Source organism: Xenopus tropicalis, chromosome 3, assembly GCF_000004195.4.
Source record: "Xenopus tropicalis strain Nigerian chromosome 3, UCB_Xtro_10.0, whole genome shotgun sequence".
NCBI classification, from domain to species: domain Eukaryota; kingdom Metazoa; phylum Chordata; class Amphibia; order Anura; family Pipidae; genus Xenopus; species Xenopus tropicalis.
The window spans coordinates 48,425,504-48,452,829 of record NC_030679.2 but is presented as its reverse complement, the minus strand read 5'-3'; the positions used below and the strand labels follow the sequence as shown (position 1 = coordinate 48,452,829).

Here is a 27,326-nt window from a genome sequence, read left to right as displayed (position 1 = left end):
AAATAATTTATTTGGAGTGCACCAGGATCTAGACAGCAAAAACAATCCACACAATGGACCACACATACATAGGTGGAATAAACAAAAGAGGCAAAGAAATTCAGATACAGCGTCCTTTACAGATCAGGTTCATGATGTCAGTAAGTGAAGAGATAGATTTGGTTTAATTGTATGAGCGCAGATGTTCCCATAAAGAAAACAGTAGAACATTTGAAGTAAATATTATTGTTTCTACCTATAACAACCAAACCCACTGGGGATATATAGTAGCCATTATTTTGAATGCCCTGTCAAGACAATTTTGATATCCTGTAGTACTGATTTGGGAGTATTGGGTGCCTCTTTTTATTCAAAGCAGCTTTTCTTTTCAGAATTCCACCACCATTCCTCCTGCCACAAACTGTGCCAATATAGGCACAGCCCTTGTGCCCCTTTGCAAATTTTATCTGCATTATTGAAAGGCATGGCATGGGTGTTATCTCCTTTTGCTGAGTACACAGCATGCAAAGAGAACCCTAGCACTAAGGTGGCCATTTATAGGCAGATTTAAGCTACCCATGTATGGGGCCCTCTGAAGGGCCTCTCTCTAGCTGAATAATGTTCAGATCTTGATTAGGCAGGTTTGTTTTCTCTGAGATCCCTGAATCCCTGTTGTTGTGCTCTGCTTGTTTGGCCCTAGAACCAAACAATCGGATCAGCCTAATATCACCCACTTTAGGTGGGCATATTGGGGAAAGATCTATTTTTCTGGCACCCTTGCCAAATGAGTGGATCTGCACGTGTATGGCCAGCTAGAACTGCAGTAAAAAGGTATAGATGTATGGCAGAGGTTTTATAGACAAATATCAGTACCCATTTATCTGCCTAGGACCAAGAATATGTCTCATAGCTAAAATCAGACTAAGGCTTCACCGGCAGTAAAGTAGTTTATTATGCATTTAGAAAATTATGCAGGTTTCTCGTGAAGGCCTGGTTAACTGGCTTGTCGGAGACTGCTTTATTTCTTTGACTACATTTTTCATACACTTAAGTTTTGTTTTTTTACAATAAATATAATAAATATAATATAAATATATAATAATATAATATATAATAAATATAATCATATTCCTACAAAATTCTACACCTGCCACTTGGGCTGTTTTCTTTATTGTCGTGTTGTATAAGTGTTTAGTTCAACTCAAGTGAACTCTATGGGATGGTCACTGCTCAAAGCCTTGGGTTCAGGATAGATCCTATAAATACAGTTTAAGCACACCTCACAGCTTTTGGTATTTTACTCCATTTATTACTGAGGTGAGGCTACCGCTGATAAATGGGTCAGTATCTTGATTAATGTTTGTGAAAATAGGAGAAATGGGGTCCTAATAAAACAAAGCAAAAATTCTATAAATGTGTCAAGCTAAAGTCAGCAAATTTGGGCAATATTTTGCCAAATCTAAAGGCTCAAGTTCAGCACAAGCCTAGTTAAGACCCTTTTACTTCCTGTGACAATCAAAAAAAAAATCTCAAATTCTAAACTGTTTTATACTAGATTCCAAAAAGAAAGGGGATCCACCCTCCACTGTATCCTTTTGAAACTAAATGCAAAGGCAAAAGTCACAGAAGAGGACTAATTCCATGCAGTACTGAAAACATCTGCAGTCCCACACAGCTTCCTGGTCTGTAAATTTGATGTAAATTGCTTAAAAATATTTCAGCTCCACCTTACCTTTGAAACATGAAATTATAACTAGGCCTCTATTCAGCTATCAGCACCCTTTTCTTGGAAATCTTACTTCAAGCTCTTATTTAATAACTGGATGACAGGGTGAGGCAAGTAGCCAGATAAGGGTGCTGATGGGATGCCACATCCCATCACCTGCAGAATTGCATTCCCTTCTGCAGAACTGCCAGTGGGATGCTGTGAGGGGCAACTTTACAACAACTGGGATACATAAGCTAGACTGTCACTGTAGGTATTTTACTTTTATTTGTATAGATTCCTAAGACTGTTCCCAAACATTGATCAAAAAATAAGTGACACATGCGTAAACATGTTGCATTGCACAATTACACAGACAGTACAACCATCTACACAAACACACACACAAATATATGTATATACAGATATATATATGGCTGGAAATCCAGTGCATGAGTACAGGGTATGGGTTTTCTCTGTTTAGCTATGCTGGTAGAAAAATATAACTATACCATAGCAGTGACGTACGTTTACCAGCTCTTTCATGTTTTGGTGATATTTCAGAAGCTCCTGGAGACAACTATGCTTTTTTTCATTCTCAACCCAAGTCTCACATAAGAAAACATGTAAATATGGAATTTGTCCACATATTATGCATTGCTTCCCCGGAATTAGGACATATCATAATTTCCATTTTCATGCTCATAGAAATTCTGTTCATCTATATCCTGCGTCGTTCCCTTTTTGCTTCTCCATCCCTTCCTGCGGGTTTCATTGCTGTGAATAGTGGATCCATAGCTGGATTTTTTGTTTGAGCTAGTGAAGGATTCATTATTCAGTTCAGTTTCCTCTGCGAGTTCATCGTTGTCAATGATCCCACATTTATCCTCGCTAAGGCTCTCAGGATCAGCCCACTCCTGCTTCTCTCCTGAAGCGAATATTCCATAGAATATAACTCCACTGTAATGGACTATTGCAGCAATCAGGAATACATTTTGCCATTCTTCCCGTGTCTAGATCAAATGCATGAAAAGAAAGGTAAATTCACAAGGAATAAACAAAATATCGATGTAGTAGACAGAATAGAACAGAATATCTCTAAGAATCTAGGTTTTTGAAAACTAACATAGAAAAGAGCAGCTGTACCAGTACTAAGACTACATTCCTTGTCTTTATGTTGCTTTTTTCTCTGTTATTTCTTAACCTCAGCTCAGTCCTTAAATTGTTTCAGTCCATATTGGCTCATATATGGTTAGTGTGAGAATTTACTTTGATTTCATATGAATGAGCCCAGTTGCAAAGAAATAGTTCTATACTCTTAGGCAACAAGAAACCACAGGGTAATTAGCTAGTTTTATATGCAGTGCAGGCAAGCAGAGATCAAGCTAAGCCACAAAACATTAGGGGATGACAGACATGACTGAGCCTAAACTGCCATTTCCTAAGGGAAGAAAGCAGGGAAATGAAAGAGCTACACAAATGAACTATGATGTATGAGTAGGGAGGAAAGTACTTGGTTTAGAAGAAAAGGACCAGGTCACAGTTAAGCTGCTGAGTGTGAAGAAAAGAAACATGGGTTAAAGGAGAACTAAAGCCTAACTAAAGAAGTAGGACAGAAATGTTGCAACTACAGCCCTTTAGCAGGGAAGATCTGTGCCCCCAAAGATGCCCCCAGTAGCTCCCCATCTTCTTTTCTGCTGATTCACTGCACATGCTCTGTGCTATTTTCAGTTACTTAGTTTAGGGACTGACACACAATATACTGTATATATAGAATATATATGTCACAATGTAAGGCTGATTAGTAATTCATACAGATTATTAGTACCTGGCAGCTCTGAAACCAGTGCAATTAGCATCGGAATTTAATAATCATCCCTCTAGAATCATCTTATATGACAGGCCAACCTCATTTTCTGCTTGATTATTTGCGAGGACCCCTAAGCTCAGCTTCTCAACAGCTGCCCAGAGCCCACTGAGCATGTGAGTGTCACTGACACTTTCCAAGCTGGGGAGCTCCTGTGACAGGTTTGTAGGCCTGGATCATTGCTGCTACTGAGATGCTGAAAATTTAAGCTTGTGCAGTACGTAGAGTATATAAACAATCAATTATATAGTTGAACAATCAACTTAAACCTAACTCCATAGACTGTTTTCTCTATTAGGCATGGACAGTTTGGAAGCCAGTTCACTAAAAAATGGAAATGGCTTCACATGTCACGTTCCCCTTTTCCATTTTTTTCATTATGAGCATGGGCTTGTAGCATACTCTGCCCATTTTTCACCTGAGTGTAGGGTCCAGGGCAGGTTGCACCTGGACCAGAGGATTTAAGCGGTGAGCAGTTTTTCTAGTAATTTAGCTACTGACGCATGGGTCACTCAGGAGGAAATTCAAAAGAGACTTGAACATGTAAAGGTAAACAAAGGTCCAGGGCCGGATGGGATTCATCCTAGGGTATTAAATGAGCTGAGCGCTGTGATTGCCAAACCTCTTCACTTAATTTTTCAGGATTCGTTGAGGTTTGGCATGGTGCCGAGAGACTGGCGGATTGCTAATGTGGTGCCGTTATTTAAAAAGGGATCTCGTTCTCAGCCTGAAAACTATAGGCCTGTTAGTCTGACATCAGGAGTAGGAAAGCTTCTGGAAGGGTTAATAAGGGATAGGATAGTTGAATACATTGCAGTTCACAATACTATTAGTTTGTGCCAGCATGGTTTTATGCGTAACAGATCTTGCCAGACTAATTTAGTTGCCTTTTATGAGGAGGTGAGTAGGAACCTTGATGCTGGAATGGCAGTTGATGTCATCTACTTAGATTTTGCTAAAGCGTTTGATACAGTACCTCACAGAAGGTTAATGATCAAATTGAGGAATATTGGCCTAGAACATAATATTTGTAATTGGATAGAGAACTGGCTGAAGGATAGATTACAAAGAGTGGTTGTAAATGGAACATTTTCTAATTGGGCCAGTGTGGTTAGTGGAGTACCGCAGGGGTCAGTCCTTGGGCCTTTGCTTTTTAACTTGTTTATTAATGACCTGGAGGAGGGCATAGAGAGTAATGTTTCTATTTTTGCTGATGACACAAAATTGTGCAAAACTATAAGTTCCATGCAGGATGCTGCCGCTTTGCAGAGCGATTTGACAAAATTGGAAAACTGGGCAGCAAACTGGAAAATGAGGTTCAATGTTGATAAGTGCAAAGTTATGCATTTTGGTAGAAATAATATAAATGCGAACTATCTACTGAATGGTAGTGTGTTGGGGGTTTCCTTAATGGAGAAGGATCTAGGGGTTTTTGTTGATAACAAGTTGTCTAATTCCAGGCAGTGTCAATCTGTGGCTACTAAAGCAAATAAAGTGCTGTCTTGTATAAAAAAGGGCATTGACTCAAGGGATGAGAACATAATTTTGCCCCTTTATAGGTCACTGGTAAGGCCTCACCTTGAGTATGCAGTGCAGTTTTGGGCTCCAGTCCTTAAGAAGGATATTAATGAGCTGGAGAAAGTGCAGAGACGTGCAACTAAACTGGTTAAGGGGATGGAAGATTTAAACTATGAGGTGAGACTGTCGAGGTTGGGGTTGTTTTCTCTGGAAAAGAGGCGCTTGCGAGGGGACATGATTACTCTGTACAAGTACATTAGAGGGGATTATAGGCAGTTGGGGGATGTTCTTTTTTCCCATAAAAACAATCAACGCACCAGAGGTCACCCCTATAGATTAGAGGAACGGAGCTTCCATTTGAAGCAGCGTAGGTGGTTTTTCACGGTGAGGGCAGTGAGGCTGTGGAATGCCCTTCCTAGTGATGTGGTAATGGTAGATTCTGTTAATGCCTTTAAGAGGGGCCTGGATGAGTTCATGATCAATCAGAATATCCAAGGCTATTGTGATACTAATATCTACAGTTAGTATTACTGGTTGTATATATATAGTTTATGTATGTGAGTGTATAGATTGGTAAGTATAGGTTGTGTGCTGGGTTTACTCGGATGGGTTGAACTTGATGGACAATGGTCTTTTTTCAACCCTATGTAACTATGTAACTACTATGTGGGGGAACCTGTATTGCTTTTTCCAGACAGGCACCTGTATTTTTAAACTAGCCCTTAAACTGTGTGCTGTGGATATATAATTTTTTCGTGTGCATACTCTGCCCATGACTGATTAACTGCATGAACTTGGGAAATTTATTTACAGCCAGATTTTGGTGTTTGGTTTTCTAACCATGCACTTGAAAAAGAATTAGGCATTTATATAAAGTCCTTTCTTAAAGTAATAGCTAGTACCTTGTTCTTCGTCATTGCACCAACAATGAGCGGACACACCATGCCAGACAAGGTCCCAACACCATTAGATATGCCCATGAGAATGCTGGCATACCTGGGTGCAATATCTAAATGGTTGACATTAAAACCTAGAAAAAGACAAATAGAGTTTTTTAGACTAGACAACAAATGAAACTGATGGTTCAGCAGCATGCAGAGTCATGAATTCCACCTACATGCTTCTCAAGTGGTGCAACTGGGAGCACCTGTAGGTACAGTACACACAAAATCCATATGCTCGCCTGGCCTCTCATATAAGCAGTGCTGCATTTAGCTAGCAAATAATCTAATGTGTTAATTTAAAAGGAGTATAAAGCCTTAGAAGTCACTCTTCTGTGGACTCTAGCCCTTCAAATTAAGTGTCCAAAACACATAATTATACCAACTAGTTAATCATGCAAATTTTGTTTGCCAGTATTACACTACTATCAAACAGAAGGGCTTTAAGGTGCTTGCATTGGTCCCATGCTGTGAGTTGCTTTAATATTCCATCTTTCTGCCTAATGAACTACAATTCCTTAAAGGGCATGTCAACCCCAAAAATAATTTTTTGCATAATGAAAGAAAACATAATTCTAAGCAACTTTCTATGTGTAGCCATTTAAACGTTATTTGTAAATGTAATTGCTATTGAAAGCAGCATTTGCTGAACTCCTGGTTGTTACAGTTTAAACAATGTTGCAAAGGTCAGTCTCCTCCAGCAATACAGGTCTGTTGGTCTGCTGCCTTGTGTTACATTGTTTCAACAGTCTGAGCCCCCAGGGCAGAGAATAGAAAAGGACAGGCAAACACTGCTTCTAATAGCAATTATATATACAAATAACTCAAAAACCATTACAAACTTGTAATAAATATATATTGCAAAGCTGCTTAGAATTTTGTTTTCTTTTATTAGGCAAAAAATTATATTTTACGTTGTTTTGTCCTTTACTAATTTTAATAACTCATAACGCTACATCAAATCAGGATATACAGAACATAGCTGTTACCTGTAGCAGGCTGTTTATGCTTATTGGGGGGGGGGTGAATAATGGATTACTGTAATATTACAGATAACAATAATGCCTAGATCTTTGCAGCTATGTGCTATTCTCCTGGTTTGACTTAAGGGGTCATTCACAATGCCCAACAAAGTGTGCAAAGTGCAAAAAAAAAATAAAAGGCTGCGATTGGCCATTTTTTGCATTTTGCCCACTGTGTGCAGAATTGTGCAAATGGCCTGCGCTAGGCTAAAGGCCCTATAGGCTTTATGGAATAGGGCTATTGTGCTTCGTTCCACAATGTAACAGCTCAGACAGCATCCAGCTGGGGCCAAGGAGTGCAAATGTGCTAGTATGGGTCCTGAGAGCCGTTTTGATATGTGAAAAAGATCATCTTTCCTAAGGCTTAAGGGGGTGGAAATCCTAAGAATTGTTGAGGGGACTGGCAACTTCTTGCTGCATCCCAGCTTCATTCTTTTAAATTTTAAGGACAAAAAAAAAACTTTTCAGAAGACAGACTGGCAACATCTTGTGGGTAGATTTACCATTCAAGCGACTCAGATACGATCAAGGACCCTGGCACATTATTAATTAAAATAATGGTACATTTGAATATTTGTCATACAGTGTGAATACATTAAAACAAATAAACATGATTTAATTATGCACAGCATTGTGTTGCAATATCTGGTTTGGAATCAGTGATAAAGAGTTATTAAAAAGGAACGAGGTGTGGAAATTAGCATGTATTTGATTAGTGTAGAGAACAGAAAGATGAAATACTGTGGCTATGAAAGGACTGGAGTAATATCCCTGCAGGTAGAGGCTCATTTCATAAGAGTTAAGTTACTGGAAGAATAGCCAGGCAGTCTGACTTTATAACTTTGAAGAGGCCAAGCTGTAAGTAGGCAAAAGTGTCCCAGACACATAATTAGTAACCAACTCGTTTCAGTTGGATGTCAGCAGGCAGGTGATATTATCAACTGCAGTTTAATTGCAGTTGGTCACATGAACTAAATGTTATTAGTATTAATATTTTCTAGGTTCTTTCCATGGGTTGCTCATCAAAGTAGGGAAGCAGCCATATGACAAGGTGCAGTGCAGCACAGTGGCTATGTTAGTTGGAATATTCAACCAGCAGTGCCCAAAGGTAAGCTTATTTCTACCTTGGTTCATACAGTAAGTGGCAAAGTTTCCACATGCACAGAGATAGTGGGTTAAAGAAACTGGTCCTAGTGGACATAGGTGTTGGAGGAATAGTGACACTGCACTAAATTATGCACCAGGATCCATGAGCCTTAACTATACCTCTGCTGGAGCAGAATTATTATCCATCTATACAGGGCACCATTTGTAGAGTGCACAGTGTTCAGAAGACAATCTACAGTTTTACAATAAAAGCATTCCCTATATGAAGAAACTCTTCAACTGAATTGCCTGCTGATCACGTGTGGGTATTCTGCATGGATATCATCGGATTGGATATGAGACAATATAGGATAAGCCTGATAGCTCATCCTTCCCTTTGGCACAGGTAAAAAGTCAATAGCCAACCAAAAAAGTGTCTTGTACCTCCACCCTAACTTGCGACAAGAAGGGTCATTTACCATTTACCTGGTAAATAAGTGCAGAGTGTTAAGGGGTGCAATAATGCAGTTAGTGCTCATTCAGCAACTACTTCATCCCCCGGTCTGGATATAGTCTGCACCTGGCATCAGATAAAACAAAATCCAGCACAGGGTGCAGAACACAGAGCCAGGGGTGCAGGACAGCTTTCCAACCTTTCTCTAGAATCCAACTGATAGTGAAAATTTAAAAAGCTATACATATATATATATATATATACAATACATATATTGTTGTTTGCATTTGAATAAACTTTTACTATGATGTAGAGAGAGTAATATTCTGAGACAATTTGCAATTGGTCTTTATATTTTATTATTTGTAGTTCTTGCGTTATTTAATTTTCAGTACTGGAGCTCTCTAGTTTGGAGTTTCAGCATTTATTTGGTTACTAGGGTCCAAGTTACCTTAGCAACCAGGGAGTGGTTTGGATGAGAGACTGTACTGTCAGAGAGCAATAGTTTTTTTGGCAGCTGGGGTCAGTGACCCCCAGCTGCAAAGATTTGGAAGAAGAAGGCTAATAATGTAAAAACTATAACAAATAAATAATGAAGACCAATTGAAAAGTTGCTTAGAATAGGTCAACATACTCAAAGTTATCCTAAAGGTGAACCACCCCCTTTAAGTAGTAATCTCAAAACAAAACAGAATTTTACCTGAGATAGCAAAGCCACTAAACCCCACAGCAAGAACTAAAAATGATATGGATATGGCCTTGGTATGGGAATAACCAACCACCAGGAGAAGTGTCGCTTCCATTCCAAAACCTGTGTGCAGAATCAATAAGAAAAGATTATTTGTCATTTACATTAACGTGACAACGACCTCTAAACAAATGGCAGTTCTATTTCTGCCTTACAGATGCACATACTGTGCCATTCTGTGCCTTGTAAAAACAGCTCATTAATTTTAGGATTACAAATGAATTTTAAGCTATTCAAGCTATTAAAGTCACATGATTTTAAGGATTTGGATTTGGTTCGGCCAGGACCATGGATTCGCCCAAATCCTGACGAAAAAGGCCAAATCTTGTCCGAATCCTGGATTTGGTGCCTAATTGTAGGTCATATATGCAGAAAAGAGGTGGCATCAGTATTATTGTATCAACAAAAAATATCTGCAAATTCAATGTAATGTAACTTTATGGCTAATCTTTTTGTTTAACAGCTGAATAAAAGCTACTGAAAAAGCCAAGTGTTAATAAGTCAATAAAAAGTCTTGTACCTCCACAATTCATGATTTTTCTGACAGTCGTCGTGGACAAAATCTTTCTGCTTCTCAAGAAATCAGCCAGCTGTCCCCCCACTGGTACAATGATTGTCATTACCATGTGCGGGACTGCAGAAAGCAAGCCAACCTAGGCTCAAGAAAATCACATATATTAAATAGTAACATATGAGTAACATGTTATAAAGGTAATAACAATATACCAATATTTGTCTTTATAACCAAGTGTAATTCTTACAGTGAATTTGAAAGGAGAATGACATACCTTGCTTATAGGAAAGCCAAAGACCTCTTCAAAATAAGCAGGTTGGCTAATTAACAACAAATAAAAGGTCCAGCTTCTGCAGAAATTTGCTACTATAATTGCATAGACGGGCATGGAGGTGAAAAATTTCTTCCAGGGCGTTTTGAATTTCTAGGGTGAAAATAAGGATACATAGAAAAATGCATCTGAGCCATCACATTAAAAGTTGGTCAGAGATTAAACATGAGTCAAGGTGCCCTAGGCAAGGAATTTCTGGGATACAAAAGGATGGTGTAGGTAAAACATGTTTAAACTAGGGCTGGAACTAGGGGCAGAACAGGCACCTCCTCGCTACCTCTGCCCCCACCCCCGCACTGCGTTTGCTTGTGGAGGGGGCTCGGGCTGAGGTGGCCAACCGGCTTGGTGCGTCCCTGATTTGAACACATTATTATCTTTATTTACATAGCACCAACATATTCCACAGTGAATTAATTTTACACAGCATAATAAATACGCCCCTAAGTGTCCAGTGCCAGTCTGTGAGGTTTTTTTTTTGGAAAGCATGGGTCCTTGGGTACCTATATGGTAAATATGGTTAACCATTGTACTGCCATGCTGTATGGCCAATGGGCAACTTCAGTGCCATGAGTAAAGTCACAGTGCAAAAATACTGCAACAATACTACAGAGAGTAGAAGAAAGGCCTGGTCCAACACAAAACAAAGAAACTCCAGACTCAGACTAACAGCTGACTTTATACCAACACTGGCAACACAGGACATGGACAGAAGTATAAATAGTCTGCTGGTCACTTACACCAGTTGTAACTAAGTTGCTCCCCTCTCCTATACTTGTCTCTATATAAGTTCGTTCTTCAAACGTGATAGAAGGATGTGCAGCCGGACTCTCTGTGGCGTGCAGCAGCCAGAACACATACCAGCACATGCCGAATACTCCTGTACAGGGCAAAATCATAATAATGTCACTAAGGTTTTTTAATGCATTTTTTACAAATAATTTTTTTTTTTTAATTGTATTGTAACAGAACAAATAGAAATCTCTTACCGTAAATGTAAAATACAGAGGGCCAACCAATATATTGTACCAGCACTCCTGCTAGTGGCATTGCAATGACTGCACCGGCATAGGAACCTAAGTAGCAAAAGACAAAAGTAGTCCATGTCACCAATTTGAATTCTATTGCTATACTGACGATTTATAGTTATTCATTATGGAGAAAAAATGAACATTTATATGTGCAGGATTCTGACTACCAAAGTGGCTCACACTGTGCCCAAAACTAGGAGGGTTTCTGATGGGACTAATAGGAACCAAAAGGAATGTGATTAGGCATTTTAATAAATCAATTAAGCTTATTAATACATTGGCATTTAAAAGTATAAGCCAAACAGGCTGCCTGACTGCCCCACATTATAAGGTTGGCCTAATCTGAATCTATCCATGTGATGCTGGATATCTGGACAGACCATTTTAAAGAGCCACAAAAGTGGTACACATTTCTCTCCAGATTTACAGCAGGGCAGGAATAGGGCAATGTAAAACCTCTTACTGAACCCATTAGTTTTGCACCACAAAATTACAATGACACTAAGGGGCACATTTACAAAAGCACGAACGCACGAGCGTTCCTGCGAACGCTCCGAGCGTATTTTTGGCGATTTTTTCGGGCGTCCGCACGACTTTTTCGTTCGGCGCACAACTTTTTCGTACGGCACACGACTTTTTTGGACGTTTGCACGAAAAAATCGGAAAGGTTTTACCACTGTTTACAATTGTTCGGTACGAAAATTTAGTGACTTTCGGATCGCCAATACGATATTATCGTGACTAATACGATTTTTTCGTAAGCATTTTCGTGATATTTGCGATCTTACGAAATTTTCGTTTCCAATACGATTTTTTCCCATTTGTGATTCGGATTCGTGGATTAGTAAATGTGCCCCTAAGCAAATGCACTAAGCACAATGAAACTTTTGCAATGGAATAACTGTCAAATGAAGAAAATTACATTGTAAAATGTAAATGTTTGTTCTTATTTATGGGATTATTTTTATTTAATGTCCCTAGTATTACATCCAGGGGCTCAAAGAAATCCAAATGAAGTGCCAACACTACATAAATATTATATAGCAGATAAGAGCACAGAAAACTATTTTCCATTTACACCTATTCTCTTAATGTTATATGCAATGCAGATCCTAGCAATGTATTTACCACAGAATGAAGTAGTAGCCAGCCTGCTTCTCTCCAATGGAGGTGCCCACTTACTCCACATTCCATGGCATGCTGGGTAGGTAACGCCCTGAAATGCACATTACAAGGTTAGACCTTTATTGTTAAGTTTAGATTTATTTTCTTGAAAATCTAGCTCATAATCCTCAGTGATAGTGGAATAATAGGTGTAATTCTAGCAGGTGAGTTTTATTACATTATTATTACATTTGTAGGGTTTTCATATCTTATCTGACTCTATAAACTTTAATAACTGAAAGGAGCCATTTATAGTTACACTTACACTATTTTGAAAAAAAAAAAAAAGTGCTAATCAGGAATAATTTCTTTATATTTACACAAATACAGTCAGAGTAAAGCCCTAAGCATTTAAACAGGACTTACAGTAAATATTCCATAAAAATGTCCCACAACCTCTCAAGCCCTTCAAATAAGGCAGTCCCAGCTGGTAGTCCACGCAATTTGTTTTTTTTTTGAGTTCTCCAAAGCCAGAATCTCAGCTGACGGAAAAGAATCCTTCAATGAGAATTGTGGCTGTTCTGCTTACCATTAACTCTGTTATCCTGGTTTACATTAGTTTTTTAGTGATTAGGGATTTAGTCAGTAGTGATTACAGTAGCAGCAACATGAAAAAATGACGCATTAATCCCAATTTGATTGGTAGGAGAGATTCTCACTGGAGAATATATCAGAAGAATGCTTGGTACATGCTTGGTACATGGGGATATCCTGCCTCTGTTAAAGTAACATTATATTGGGGTATGCTGCTGTAAGAAGCCATAGACAGTCACTATTTATTGGGCTGGAGGGGGTCTGTGTACTTGAAATGCCAGGGCCTATTTTGAATCCCAGTCCAGGCCTGATGGGATGTTGCAGGGATCAGTTTAGGTGTCAAAACTACCTTACTCCATGTGAGTAACCTAAGCTTTACAGCCTGTAAACCCTTCCATGTGTGGATACCTAGCAATGACCAAGCTCAGGACAGGAGAACTCCAGAGCCAGACTAATCAGTTGCCATACTTATTTAATAACACACCTCAACAAGTCCTTGGAGAACCCGAACTGATATAACACATCCAAAATGAACTCTGGCCGCGGATGGGATCAGCATATTTAAAATAGATGTTAAAAAAATAGCAGCACCAAAAACCCTGTGGGATAAAAAGGAATTTAAATGAAATAAAGCGGTTTGTAGTTAACAATATCAACTCATACTAGTGCAGTGCTTCCATTTTACAAACAGCACATCACAAGCACACAATAACCTTATGGAAGGCTTGATTACTTAACCAAACTTGCTTTTATTTTCTCAACAGTTCACACAATTTCAGTGGGCTGCACTCTATGTAAAAAGCTTGCCATACACACACGGATATAATCCGTTTCCATCAGAGTCGGACTGGGCTGCCAGGACTCCGGGAAAAAACCCAGTGGGCCCTGGTGGCCCAGACCCGATCCCTGTTGCCGCCTTCCCTGGCTGCCGATGTCCTCCCCTGATGTGTTCACTTACGTGTGCTCAGGGGGGGCCTTCAGGCAGGTGTCGGGGGCCCCTGCAGGGGGTTAGAGTGGGGAGCGGCAGGGGCACCTGCTGGGGTACGGGTGACGTGGCTGGTGGAGGCACCTTTGGGGGTGCAGGGCCCCTGGGGCAGCAGCTCCTGCACCCCCCAGTCCGACCTTGGTTTTGATATCCATACTTTGGCTGAAGAAGACTAAAATCTGAACTTGTATGGCCAGCTGTAGTGTCTAGAGAAAATTCAGGCCTACTCTCTCCCTAAAACAGCACATGCTTCTTGCATAGCTCCCAATTGTCCCGATTTTCGCAGGACAGTCCCTCTTTTGATAGCTCAGCCCGCAGTCCCAGATTCTTACTGAAAAGTCCCTAATTTCCCTTTAATCTCCTGCACTGAAGTGGTATTTCTCAATAAATCAGTCTGAAATACAACTCTTTTAAGCACAATCCTTCTATATTTAGTAGAGTATAATTCACTGGTACATTCTTAGGCTGATGCCACACGTGGCCTTTTTACACTGCATATTTTCTCATCCTAAAAACGCCGCACAAGCCACACAGCCCCTGACTATGGTGTTTTTCAGCCTAGTACTGGTGATGTAGCAAATCCCGTTTCCCATGGTGCTAATAGTGCGAAATAGTAAAAAACGCTGCATATTTCTGCTAGGTCTGGCAGCTGCCTTTGTGTATACATAGAAATAGGTTGCTGTGCAAATAACGGCGTATTTCAGCAAACGCTTGAAAAATCCGTGGTAAGGCATTTTCTAGCGTATTTAAGCATTGTGTGGTTTCCTTCAAGTCTTTTCAAGTTATTTCTATGGATGATGATATAGTGCGTTTTTCAGCCACCGAGAGAATTAGAAAATACGCAGGATAATGGGAGTGGTATTTCGGGGGTGTGATTTAAAAAAGGGGCATGGCTATTTCTTTTTGTCCCTCTTTCCATTTTCAAAATGTTGGGAGGTATGTTCTTGCCCTGTCACAAACACTGCCAGAATGGCCTACCTTCTTTCTCAGCTTGAACTTTATTGTTTAACACTCTTGTCAGAAATCTTTTCCTACTAGAGAGCGTTATGCAATGTCGCCACCTACTGACCATACTGGTTATAATTTAACTATTAACACAATAAAATCACATTTCACCACATTACAAGAATGATTTTTTCAAAATGCCTAGTGATAAATGAGACTTTAGCAAATCTGCACTGATCCTGGTGGTTGTACTATTGCAAAGTCTTTGGGAAAAAAATTACTAGCATCAATTTGCCTCCTTCAGCAGACATTTTTATTATCCTGTATTATATTGCACCAACATATTCCACAGCACTTTACAGAGATTAAACATCATTCAATGATTTTGACATCCTCACTATGGGATCCCATTCCATGGTTGTTAATAGGAGACATGAATCTAGTTGTTTCCCCTGCACTAGACCAACAGTTTCCAGCCTCTTAATACTAACCGACTAGCCAAGTGGTGCAAGGCATACAACCTTATAGATCCTTGGAAGCACCGACTGTTTGTCTAGAAAACCTATTTTTCTTATTATTTCTTATTTTTCTTATTTTTCCTGTTCTTATAGCTCTACCTACTTCCTATGTGAAGTGTCAGACCATGCCCTCCTCACATTGAGCCTATGTTTCTTGGGTGTGACCCATTCCGGTTATAGAGACTCCACACTAAGTGGCTCCATATTATTCATTTTCCCAGTAAGATAGCAAGATAGCAGCTCCCAGTAGATATCAGAATAGCACTCAATAGTAAGATAGCCAAGTCCAGCTTTGGACTCCTCCAGTTACATGGGAGTAGGAGAAACAATAGGTTACCTGAAAGTTCTAATGTGTAGCACTGGCTTCTTCTGAAAGCTCAGACTCAGGCACAATGCACTGAGATGGCTGCCTACACACCAATATTACAACTAAAAAAATACATTTGTTGGTTCAAGAATAACATTTTAAAATGAATTATTTGCTATGTAAACAGTGTAATTTAGAAATAAAAAGTATATCACAAAAATCATGATAGTATCCCTTTAAGAGGGGCATGTTTAGTATCTATAACCCTGTACAGGAAATAACATTATGAAAAAACTTAAGAACTTAATGATGCAATTTAGCTAGTAAATATGCTGGAGCTTCCTCTCTCCAGAGCTACTGAAAGAGCCATCAGACACATCAATTGAACATACTAGAAAAAAACCCAGAAGAGATCCTCTTTTTCCAAATACCTTCTTTTTGAGAAAGCAAGGAAGGGGGAAAAATATTAACATTTTTGAAATGCATTCACCACTGCAACCCCGATAACATAGGTGAGGACACCTTAGAGAGATCTCATGGGATCTCCTAGAGCAGTGCTGTCCAACTGGCGACCCCCCTCTGTGTGGCCCCCCACCTGTCTGGCTGCTTTGATGGCTTACCTTTGAGTAAGCATTAAATGGTATTAGTATCACTGATACCTGCCCCCCTGCATGGTTCTCACCTCAGATTCAGGCTGTAATCCCTCTGTATTGTTTAAACATGTAATCCCCTGTGTTTTTCACACCTTTTAATACCTGCATTGTTCATCCCCTGCAGTGTTTACACCTCAGGCTCAGGCTGTAATCATCCACATTGTTCACTTCTTCACACCTCAGACATAGGTACTGTAGGCAGAGTATGGCACATACAGCCAGCATAGGGCAGGTAGTGTATGGCACACATAGGCAGCATAGGTCAGGGAGGGTATGGCACACACAGGAAGGGTAGGGCAGGCAGAGTATGGCACACACAGTCAGGGTAGGGCAGGCAGAGTATGGCACACACAGTCAGGGTAGGGCAGGCAGAGTATGGCACACACAGCCAGCATAGGGCAGGTAGAGTATGGCACACACAGGCAGGGTAGGGCAGGCAGAGTATGGCACACAGAGGCAGCATAGGGAAGGCAGAGTATGGCACACATAGGCAGGGTAGGACAGGCAGAGTATGGCGCACACACAGACAGCATAGGACAGGCAGAGTGCTGCCTGTGTGTGCCATACTCTGCTTGCCCTATGCTGCTTGTGGGAGGTGAACCTGGCAGGGGTTTGTTGTAGGAGTTTGTTAGCAGTTGGAAATAGTCATTAAATGGTCCCTAAGGTGTGTAATTATGTACTGGGGGTTGCTCTGCTATCCACAGGGAAGGAGGAGGCATATGGAATTTAAGGGTATATCTTAATATGACATAATTCTTTTACATATGAATGATGGTTGATATCCCCACAGTAAGGACCAAGCATTTGGGATTTTGCTGTGCTACCACCATTGTGATAAAATAGGTGTGGTTTGAAGTGGGTGTGGTTTCAGAAAGGGGAGTGGTCAAAACTGGCTTCCATTAGTGGCCCTCCACCACGTATGGTAGAAAAATTTCGGCCCTCGGCACCGTAGAAGTTGGACAGCACTGTCCTAGAGATATTAACAAGGCTTCTGTTCAGTTCTGTCAGAGACCGGACACTTACACACAAGACATACAAAAGCAAGAGATAATAATTCAGCTTCCCCTTGACAGATAACCGAGATAAATTTCTTATGTGAGCCACTAAGCCATTAGGTCTCCTCCTTCCCTAATGGAAAATCAGCAGATTAAAATGGCAAAAGATCAGTGTAGAAAATGAAACTGTTTAAACTTAGTAATGAGAGAATCTGTCCTGTTTCGATTCGTCAAAAAATTTGAAAAACGTGTTTGTTGCTTGACTTTTTTGTTGCACACTTTTTTTTTTTGTCACATGCATCTTTTTTAATAACACAAGAAAAAGGGGAAAAGGGGGATTTTTTGCGGTTGTTTATATGTATTTTGTGGTCACAGCCTCATTGCACCCCCGCCTAATGGTTTACAATTTAGTGGTTGAGCACAACTTTCCCTTTTTCTTGTGTTATTGTTTATACAGGAGCAGTGGCCAGCTCCATGTTGTAGCCCCCACTATTCCCAGCTACAGTCAGGTGATCCCAATGGAGCCAATAAAAGGGCAACCATATGGGAGTTTTAACCTTATAAGCAAGCATGTTGCAGGTAAAACTTAGTCCCTTTGCTCAGTACTAATCTTAAATTACTTATATAGGTCAGTCAGTGTAGGACTGGCCAGAAGGGATGACTTTGACGTAGTTGGCCAGCTTGAAGTATATTGCAATGTACGGACAAACAATCCCTCTTTTTGGGGTGGGGAGGGAAGGCATTTCTTAGTAGCTGAATGCACAGAAATGTCCTAATGTCCTATTTCTACATATTGATAATGGGTGAGTGCAGAGGATTTTTTGCGGTTGTTTATATGTATTTTGTGGTCACAGCCTCATTGCACCCCTGCCTAATGGTTTACAATTTAGTGGTTAAGCACAACCTTCCCTTTTTCTTGTGTTATTGATTCTGTTATACATAAGTCAGGATCTCCTGTTTTGTAGAGCTGGGGCAGTGATCCCCAACCAGTGGCTCAGGGGCAACATGTTGCTCCCCAACCCCTTGGATGTTGCTCCCAGAGGCCTCAAAGCAGGTGCTTATTTTTGAATTCCTGGCTTGGAGGCAAGTTTTGGTTGAATAAAAACAAGATTTACTACCAAATAAAGCCTTCTGTAAGCTGATAGTGTGCATAGAGGTTACCTAATAGCCAATCTTAGCCCTTATTTGGCACCTCCATGAACTTTTATGATGCTTGTGTTGCTTTCCAAGTCTTTCTACACTTGACTGTTGCTCATAAGTTAGAAAGGTTGGGGACCCCTGAGCTAGGGGGTGCAATGGGCAAGAGTTTGGATTAACTCTGTGCTGAGAATACGCAGCACCCTTTAGTGGCCAGTTAGTTTAGGCTAAAGAGAAGGAATGAGGGTGTTGTCTTACTTTACTGAAACATTTATTAGCTTAATATATTTTTAATAGGCATGCTTACGTTAGCAGGGAGACAGGGAGCAGAACAGTTCTACTTCAGCTCCATGTAAAACAGGGGGCTCAAACTCAATTTACCTGGGGGCCGCAGGAGGCTGAGTCAGGATGAGGCTGGGCCGCATAAGGGATTTCACAAAAAATTGGCTTTCAAGGGATAATGCAAGGCACGGCGGGCGGGAGCTGCTGATTGCGGAAATGACGTTATGCCATCATAATCATCATAATCATATTATGGGAAGACGTTCTGTGTGCACAATTAGCTCCTTAGCAGCTAATTGTGCACACAGAACGTCTTCCCATAATAACTGTTATGATGGCATAACGTCATTTCCGCAATCAGCAGCTCCCGCCGTGCCTTGCATTATCCCTTGAATCGCAATAAAAATCGCGATCCATTCATTGCTTTTGAGAAGGCGTTGGTGCGGGCCACAAAATACTGTACCGAGGGCCGCAAATGGCCCGCGGGCCGCAAGTTTGAGACCCCTGAATTGTAAAACTAGAGGTTTTTATATCTAATTCAGGATCCCAATCCCAGTAGCAATGAGGAAAAATAAAATCTCTAACATACCAAAAAAACATTTTTGCCAGCTCTCTAGAGCTAGTAGCCCACGCTAAAAAAGTCTTTAAACAAAAATGCAGCTTGTTCTGTGCATGCCCATGTTTTTCTTTGTTTTTTACTCTTTTTAGGGACCTGGGAGTATTATATACATCTGTTTTTAGCCCCAAACACATAATCAGCACATAATTGCCCTTCTTATTTCTTATTACAGTATAGTATAAAATGTTTCCATTCTCATCAAAAACCCTTAACATCACAGTCATGCTAAGCGACTATGTCATGATTATGAATGATAGATGAATGATCTGATCCCTTTTAAGCAGATCTATGCTTCGAAAGCCTACTGAGCCATCATTGGTTTATTAGAAACATCACATATACAAATAATTAGAAAGTCTGTTTTGCATACATAAGTAGTGGCCAAGATCATTATATTGCATGTACATAAGTATGACCAAGCACAATATAAAGTTGCTTATTGTTGTACTTAGTATTTTTAATAAGAACCAGCTTTATACACACACTCAGTTATAAAAATGTGTATATTATATAGAATTCCCAACAAACCCAGAGATTCTTTTGCATGCTGCCTTCTGAGTGAAACCCAAGTAGGAGGTCACTGCAACCTGCCTTAGACCTTTTAGCTGTTATACTGTATTTATTGCACAATGGAAGGGCTTTTTCACTCCTTGCTTTTAGCACTCCTCACACTAAGGGCCCTGTTCATGATTGCTTCAGCCTCCTAGTTCATAATCATCGTAACTGAAACTTTGTGCGAGTTTGCTAACTGAAGCTGGCTTTTTTTGTTAAAAAGGAAAAAAAACAAAAGTTGCCAAGATAATTGGGCCCAAAGCCCAGCATCAGTTAGCAAACTCACACAAGGCTTTAGTTATGATTGCTCAAGCCCAAAGTCCTTAACTCTTTAGTTCCCCTTTATGGGTACTCAAGCAGCGCCGGATTTGTGTTCCATGCGCCCCTAGGCCGCCCCCCCCCCTACTTCCCTGAGTGCGCATGCGCGAACGCGCGAAGAACCCGCCCCCCTCCCGTGCAGCAGCGAGTGCGCATGCGCAAACAGTTCAACTCCCATACGGAGCAGTGGGGAAAGGTCCCCGTTGCTCCGTATGGGGGCAAAATTTAAAAATTTTGTTGCGGCGGGGCGGCATGCCGTCCCTAAATTTCTGCCGCCCTAGGCCCGGGCCTTTGTGGCCTCTCCACAAATCCGGGCCTGTACTCAAGTCATACCACTCAGAAACAACATTCCAATCTCCTACACTGATGTGATCAAAACAAGCTTTCTACATATTTGGATCTATGGCTTTGGACCTATAAGCTGAATTAGTGTTTTGCAATTGCATATGTGTAGTATGAGGCGAATACCTTTTGCTATAAGTAGGTTTTAACTGCATAGTCAGGCCTGATTTGCCATTGCCCTAGCTGCAAGTCCAAGACCACTAAGTGGAGTAATAATGCAACCTTAGTGGACAAAATATATCCCTGCACTTATGGTCAAAATTGGCCAAGCTGCTTGATTAAGTTATGGTATATCTAGCCATCTTAAGGAAGACAGGCCATATTGTTTCAGTATAACTGAAATAAGGGCAGGTGTATAAATGTAAATAAGGAGTGATTTACTCTGCTGCGGCCCCTATTTATATATGTAGCAGGTGGAAGGCAGAAGAGCCCCAGAAATAAATGAGCAGCTTTGTGGGTTATGCTATTAAACATAAAGGTGATTTAAACATGTCTGAGCTGACACATCTTGGGGTCTGAAGGGCAAAATCCAACTGTGCAAAGATGTAAAAAGACATTAGCAGCTGTGAATAGTGCCTATAGCCTGAGTACAGTAGATTGCCCTGATCAGAGAGTCAGTGGAATAGAGAAGAAACAAGATTAAAGCATTTGCAATTTACCCTTCTTGGTTGGATCAGATGGCCACTTCCACAAAACCACTAGTGCCAAGGAGGTCAGAAAGAGCTTTTTTAAAATACATAAAATCTATGAATAATCTGTAAAATACATTATTATAGTTATGCTTAAAGATATCACATCACATTTCACAAATAGGGGATACATTATTCCGTATTTTAAAAATATATAAATGGTTCACAAAATAAAAGCTAAATAGAATTATTTATTCTCATAAGAAATTATTAATTAAGAGATAATTAATTACTGTCAATGAAATTCCTTAATTAGGAGTAATATACAATTCACCCTGCAGGTCACAACATGTTCATGTTTAGCTTTTGTATAATTAATGAGCTTGGGAGGCTGGGATATCAAGCAGCGATAGACATGTGAATATATTTCCATTATGCACCCAGCTTACCTATTGGCAGCAAGCTTGTTTGCAATGAACCCTCCTGGTATCTGGGTTATGATGTAGCCCCAGAAAAATGAACCGTGGATGAGGCCGACTGTCTCTGGATCCCAATTGAACTGGGCTTTCTGTGGATGTACATTTGTGTTAATTTTACCAGATATACTGAAAATACTGTACAATGCAGATTTCTGGCCCATAAAGTAGCACAGGTACATGAAGCCCATAGTTCCATATATGCTATACACACATGACAAAGTTACATTATTTTTGCACTAAATTTCCTAAAATTTCTTCACACTAAATAGTGCTACTAGTTTTGTGTCTTTGACTATCTGCCCAGGGTAGGATTTGTTCATATAATTTCAGTGTGAAACAGAATCCATTAAATGTAAATACATTTCTTCATAAGTTCTTTAGCAATAACCTACCTGCATCTCTGGTTTTCCATCAACATAGACTGTGTTGTTATTCACCATTTCTACAATGGCCACGCCAAGATTACACCTAATTCCAAAAGATATGCAGAACCCCAGGCCACTCATCATGGCAATAATATATCGCTTTGGTATTCCGCAGCAATAGCAGTCAAATCTTGGGGGAGGCTGAGTTGGAGCTTGCACCGGTCTTCCATCTTCATCAAGTTCAATATTGTCCTCTTCTATATTCCTCCCATCAATTTTCCTGGAGAAATAATAACAGTCTAAGATTATACAGCTTTATTGAATTTGAATCTAAAAATGCCCAGACTCACTAACTATTAACATCTTCACATATAGGGCTAGGCAGAAGAGGCATATATGCCTAGGGCTCAGAGTTGGGGGTGATGTTGCTGGGTATGTGCCTCTTTTGTTTGTCTGGTTCCCCATAGATCAGGCCCAAATTGACCGGAAGTAGCATCAGAAGACCGTCAAAGTGAGAACCAGCTATTTTGCCCACATGCAAAATACAGGGCGTGCAAAATACAAGGGGTGTGTGGGTTCACAAAATAGCTATTGCTCACCCTGACAGTCTGTGTGCAGTGAGTGAGTCAGCAGAGGGGCGCAATCGAGGGCCTTGGGCCCAGTTCTAATCTTGCCCGCCACTTTCCATTCTAGAACACCACTGCAAGAAGACCCAAAATTCTGTGTAATTCCCGTAAAATTCTAGCTTCTGCTATTAGCACTGATTCTGTATCACTGTACAATAAATGGGCGTATATATTAAATTTACAAGATTGCATACAAAACAACTAATAATCGACCAAGAGAGGTAAAGAGGGCCCTGGCCAAAAGAGCTTACAATCTATTGGCATCTGAGAATTGAAAATTACTGACTTATGGTGGAATAAGTCCGTCTAGCCAGGTTAAGTTTGCCATTGACTCACAGCAGGACAACAGTAACCCCGGTACAGACCTGGTTGCCCACAAAGCTCTAGAAATCACGTCTATGCTTATCTCTTTCTGCAACATAACTGCATAAAGCACTCCATAGGCATTATATGTTCCTGTATTTTTAGGTTACTCTAGTCCCAAAAATGTAAAAAACAAAGTGCCTTTCTCTTGATATTGGGTCCTGCCAATGGTACTGATACATTATTGGAATTCCTTTAACTTTACTTATAAGTACAGTCAATGAAACCTAAATATTAATAAAGCAGAAATCTGGGAGTGATAGCATCCAGATAAAGAAACTGTCCATTTCTTTTGAACAATGGCCACTCCCATTTCCATGCATCTTCCCATGTTTTATAGATGTGAACATCTATACATTATAGCAGATGTCATATCTGTTACTGTAGTTTATTAAACAGTGCATTGTTTTCCGTGGTATAGATGAAGAAAGATTATACTAGGTGGCACCTAGATGGCACAGAACATTAGTGTCATATGTTTTAGGAACAGAACACCGTGTACCCAAGCAGCACACCAGGAATAAAGGTACCTAGAAGTTCTAAGTATTTGTTACTTATCCTGGATCAGGTTGGATCTGCCTGGCAGCTGCCATTCTCAACATTCTCTACTCCAGGGATCACATTGCTAGGTGCACAAATAAAGTCGGTCAGCAGCAGCAGGAGGAGGAGCTAAACCTATATAAGGAATATGGTTTTGTAGCCAGGGCAGGCTCTGTCCTTAATTTTTTACTTAGCTTTTTGCTGATTCATTGTGATCCATCAGCAGTGGTCCTCCTTTTACACCAGTGGTGCATGTAGCCATGTACAGCAGCCTAGCATAGAAAGTCAGCAACTGACCAGCACTGACATGGATGAACATAACATACCATTCATATAGGCTGCTAGCTAAGAGGCCACTGGCCAATGTACCCATACATGAAGTGAAATGGGTCATGTCATTTATTTTAGCCCATTAATGTTGGTTGGACTGCATTAGAGTTTAATGGGCTCAGCCATTACACAGGACACAAAAATTCACACTGAGGAAAATGTCACTTTCAATAGAACAACTAACCTTGAAAGGATTCTCAGCATTTAAAAATTTTAATTGTTATTACCACCTTCCAGGAGGTCAGGAAAGTCTTTTACAAACTGAGACCTTGATCAAAGCAAATTAATGTCAGTTCAGCAGAATGTGTTTAGCTGCTTTAAGCAGTTAAACTCCAAACTTTCCTATGGGGTGTTAGAGATCAGCGGGAGTGTTAAACTCTACCTCCCCACCGAATTTCTACTTCTCTAAAATGAACAATAAACACAATTCAAATCTTAAAAATGTACTGGTGCGCATCTGTTTGAAGATTGCTATTGAGACTAAACACATGCACACAAATCATATTAGTTCCTTTACTACTTAGCTACTTGAACACTGCAGCAAGCGTCTGGCAAGAATATTTGACCATAGAGATATGCAGGTCAGGAAGAACTCAGCCAAAACCCACTCCAAGGCAGGTAAACTTTGGGAGCAGCTGAGAGGATTTCTTCCCCAGTCTGACCCACACCTAAACCAAGCTGGCAATGGTCATTCAAATTTCAACCTGACCCTGCCCAACCCACAGGTAAACCTGCACAACACTATCTGGAAAGGAATGACGACATCTAGAGATCAGTATCAATGACCTGAATTTCAAGGGAACATTTATACATTCTTGCCAAGAGTTGGGTTCCGCTATACAGGAAAGGAATAGGTCCCTTTAACATGTTAATGACTAAACTATATTAACAATATATTTTATACTTTTCAATATTATAAATATTAGGTGGGGGTTAATTACAGAAAATACATTCTGCTGATTTGTACTAATAATAAAGCTCTGTATTGTGCATTTCTTCAGCTTCCTCTGCTTCTTTCTCCAAAATAACGTAAATAGTGCAAGAAGGGAAGGTAATAGGTGGCTGGGCATCAGTCACAACACTTTATTGCACAATGACAGTACAAGGGTTAACCAAATCTTCTTTTCAAATTAATTCTTTTTTTTCTTTTCAAATTGATTAAACTTTGAACTTTTAAATAAATATTTCATAACTTTCTAATATTTCTAAGCCATTAACGGTGCCACTTGAAGTTTCTCTTTAGCTTTGCAATGTATGTGGTTGATTAGAGACATTATACCATTGACTGTGACTTACTCAGTTATGCTAAGCTATACATTGTGAAATAGGTGCATTGATACCTAAACAGTAAATCCCTTCATAAAGCATGAATCAAGACAAGAGTTTAAAAGATACTTTAATGAGTACAGAAGGAGCGGCAGGAACGCAGATATGATAGACACTTTCTAGTATTTAAAGTTATCAACAGTTGATCGACTGATTGTGAACCAATGGACAGAGGCTCTTAGTCTGCTATTAAAGGGTGGGCTCTGGATTAATATTAGATTAGTTTTCTTGAAGAGTAGTAGATGCCACTAAAAAACCTCCAGCTGATAAAGAGATATTGAAGAGAAACACAGGTTTGTCCCAAGTATGAACTGAGAAGCAACAATTAATTACATGGTCTCTTTCAAATATCTAATAGTAAAAAAATTACTTATGCCTTGTCAATCTAGAAAGCATTAAACTGAAGTTCCCCTACCCCTGCTGACAGCTGCAAAAATAAACTCAATAGGAGCAAACAGGTTCATTTACAGTGCTATGCCAAAAAACATGTCCCCTGCTATCTGATTGGCTCTAGTCAACTATGTAATTATGTTACTATGTCCACTTTAATTGTGACACATATATATATATATATATATATATATATAATCCCACATAAAGGTCTTAGAAGGAGACCAAATCGTCGACCTAGTTTTATGGAACAAAAAAAGTAATTTTTTTTGTAAACGTTCCCGATGTGCACCTGCCTATGTGATTTTGTGTGAGTATGCCGAGTGGGTAGCACCTGGGTCATTTGATTGAGGATTTGTGGGAGTGCTGAAATCTTTTGGAACTTTTATATATATATATACACTTTATTTCTTTTCAGCACAAATAACTTTTATTCTGTGAAAATATACATTGTAAAATGTAGTTGAACTATACTAGGCATAATTAGTTCAAAGGGGACATAAAAACAAACTACTAAAAAATGATTGAGGTACTGCAAAATGTATGGAATTTTGGGGATCAAGCATATTTCACTAGCATTTTTGAATAAGAGCAGTTACCTTTGCAGGTTCCCCAACGAGTCCCCAATGCTGTTCTTAACTTCTTCCTTTCCAGGGCTGAAGATTTTTTCTTTGAATGAACTGAGTGCTTGGAAAGGCATTGTAAATGTGTTTAACTAGGACGACGTTATGAACCATTCATTCCAACTGTCAGGTTACACCTTAGAGATCTAGTAACCAGAGTGCCACTTGGAGAAGAACCATTCATCGCCTGCACAGAGCTCCTTACTGAAATGTAATATCCAAGTGCATTTTTTTTTAAAAAATTCCCTTTTTAAAAAATCAGATTATGTTTGTTAGTTGCAACTTAAAAATGCTGCATTTAGGCTATCCAGGGAACTGTGAAGGAGATCCAGCTTCAGTGATCCGGTCAGTGCCAGTGTCTCCCCAGTGAAGCTGATGAAGAGCTCTGCCTCTAGTGATCCTTATTGTGGAGGGATGGATGACAGCTGCACACATCACACACTGTGCTGCTACTTAATCAGCCTTATACCCACATCAGCCATCGTGAGGGACCAGGGCAGTGTTATCTGATGCTACTCAAAGAAGAACCGACTTGGGAAAACTTATCTTATAGATCCTATACAATAATGTACATGAGCATGATAATTAACTCATGGGGAGCAGAATGGCTCTGGCATTAATGCACATTTTTAATGAAACGAAAGCCCTTCATAACATTCTACCTCTGCCCAACCAATGCTACAGGATCTTGAAACCTGATAACAGCCTCCTAGGTTGTCATGCATCCCTGATACAAGTGGAGATGCTATAGTAACAGATACGATGGGTATCTACCAGATTAGTTATTAATAGCATCCCATACAAAGCTCTAGACAAAGAAACACGTTTATTAAACATTTAAGGGCTTCTTCCCATCTCCATGACGCATTCGTTTGGCCGCATGTATTATTACTAAGCTTTTTTTTATTTATTTATTTTTTGGTTGGGGGGAGGCACAAGTCACAGTAAAAGCAGCTTTGTACTGAGCTTCATAACAATACAAAGGAATAATGATAAAAGCAAACATGTCTAGTGAACATGGGGCAGCTGCTGTTGTAGGACAATTACAAGCAAATATTGACAACATTTCTAAAATCGTGTATTGTGAGATAATCCCTGCTTGTAAAACTGG

The 27,326-nt window shown here is 39.9% G+C and overlaps 1 protein-coding gene across 1 annotated transcript; it reads right to left on the bottom strand.

The window, feature by feature from the left end:
- slc17a8 (solute carrier family 17 (vesicular glutamate transporter), member 8) lies at positions 1-27,326 on the bottom strand. Its single transcript, XM_002936846.5, has 12 exons — positions 26,192-27,326; positions 22,045-22,297; positions 21,623-21,741; positions 13,376-13,490; positions 12,322-12,409; positions 11,152-11,238; positions 10,903-11,042; positions 10,109-10,258; positions 9,841-9,973; positions 9,273-9,383; positions 5,972-6,099; positions 1-2,697 (listed from the first exon to the last, which is right to left on the bottom strand). The coding sequence occupies exons 1-12, from the start codon at positions 26,290-26,292 to the stop codon at positions 2,356-2,358; spliced, it is 1,767 nt and encodes a 588-aa protein (XP_002936892.1). The 5' UTR covers positions 26,293-27,326; the 3' UTR covers positions 1-2,355.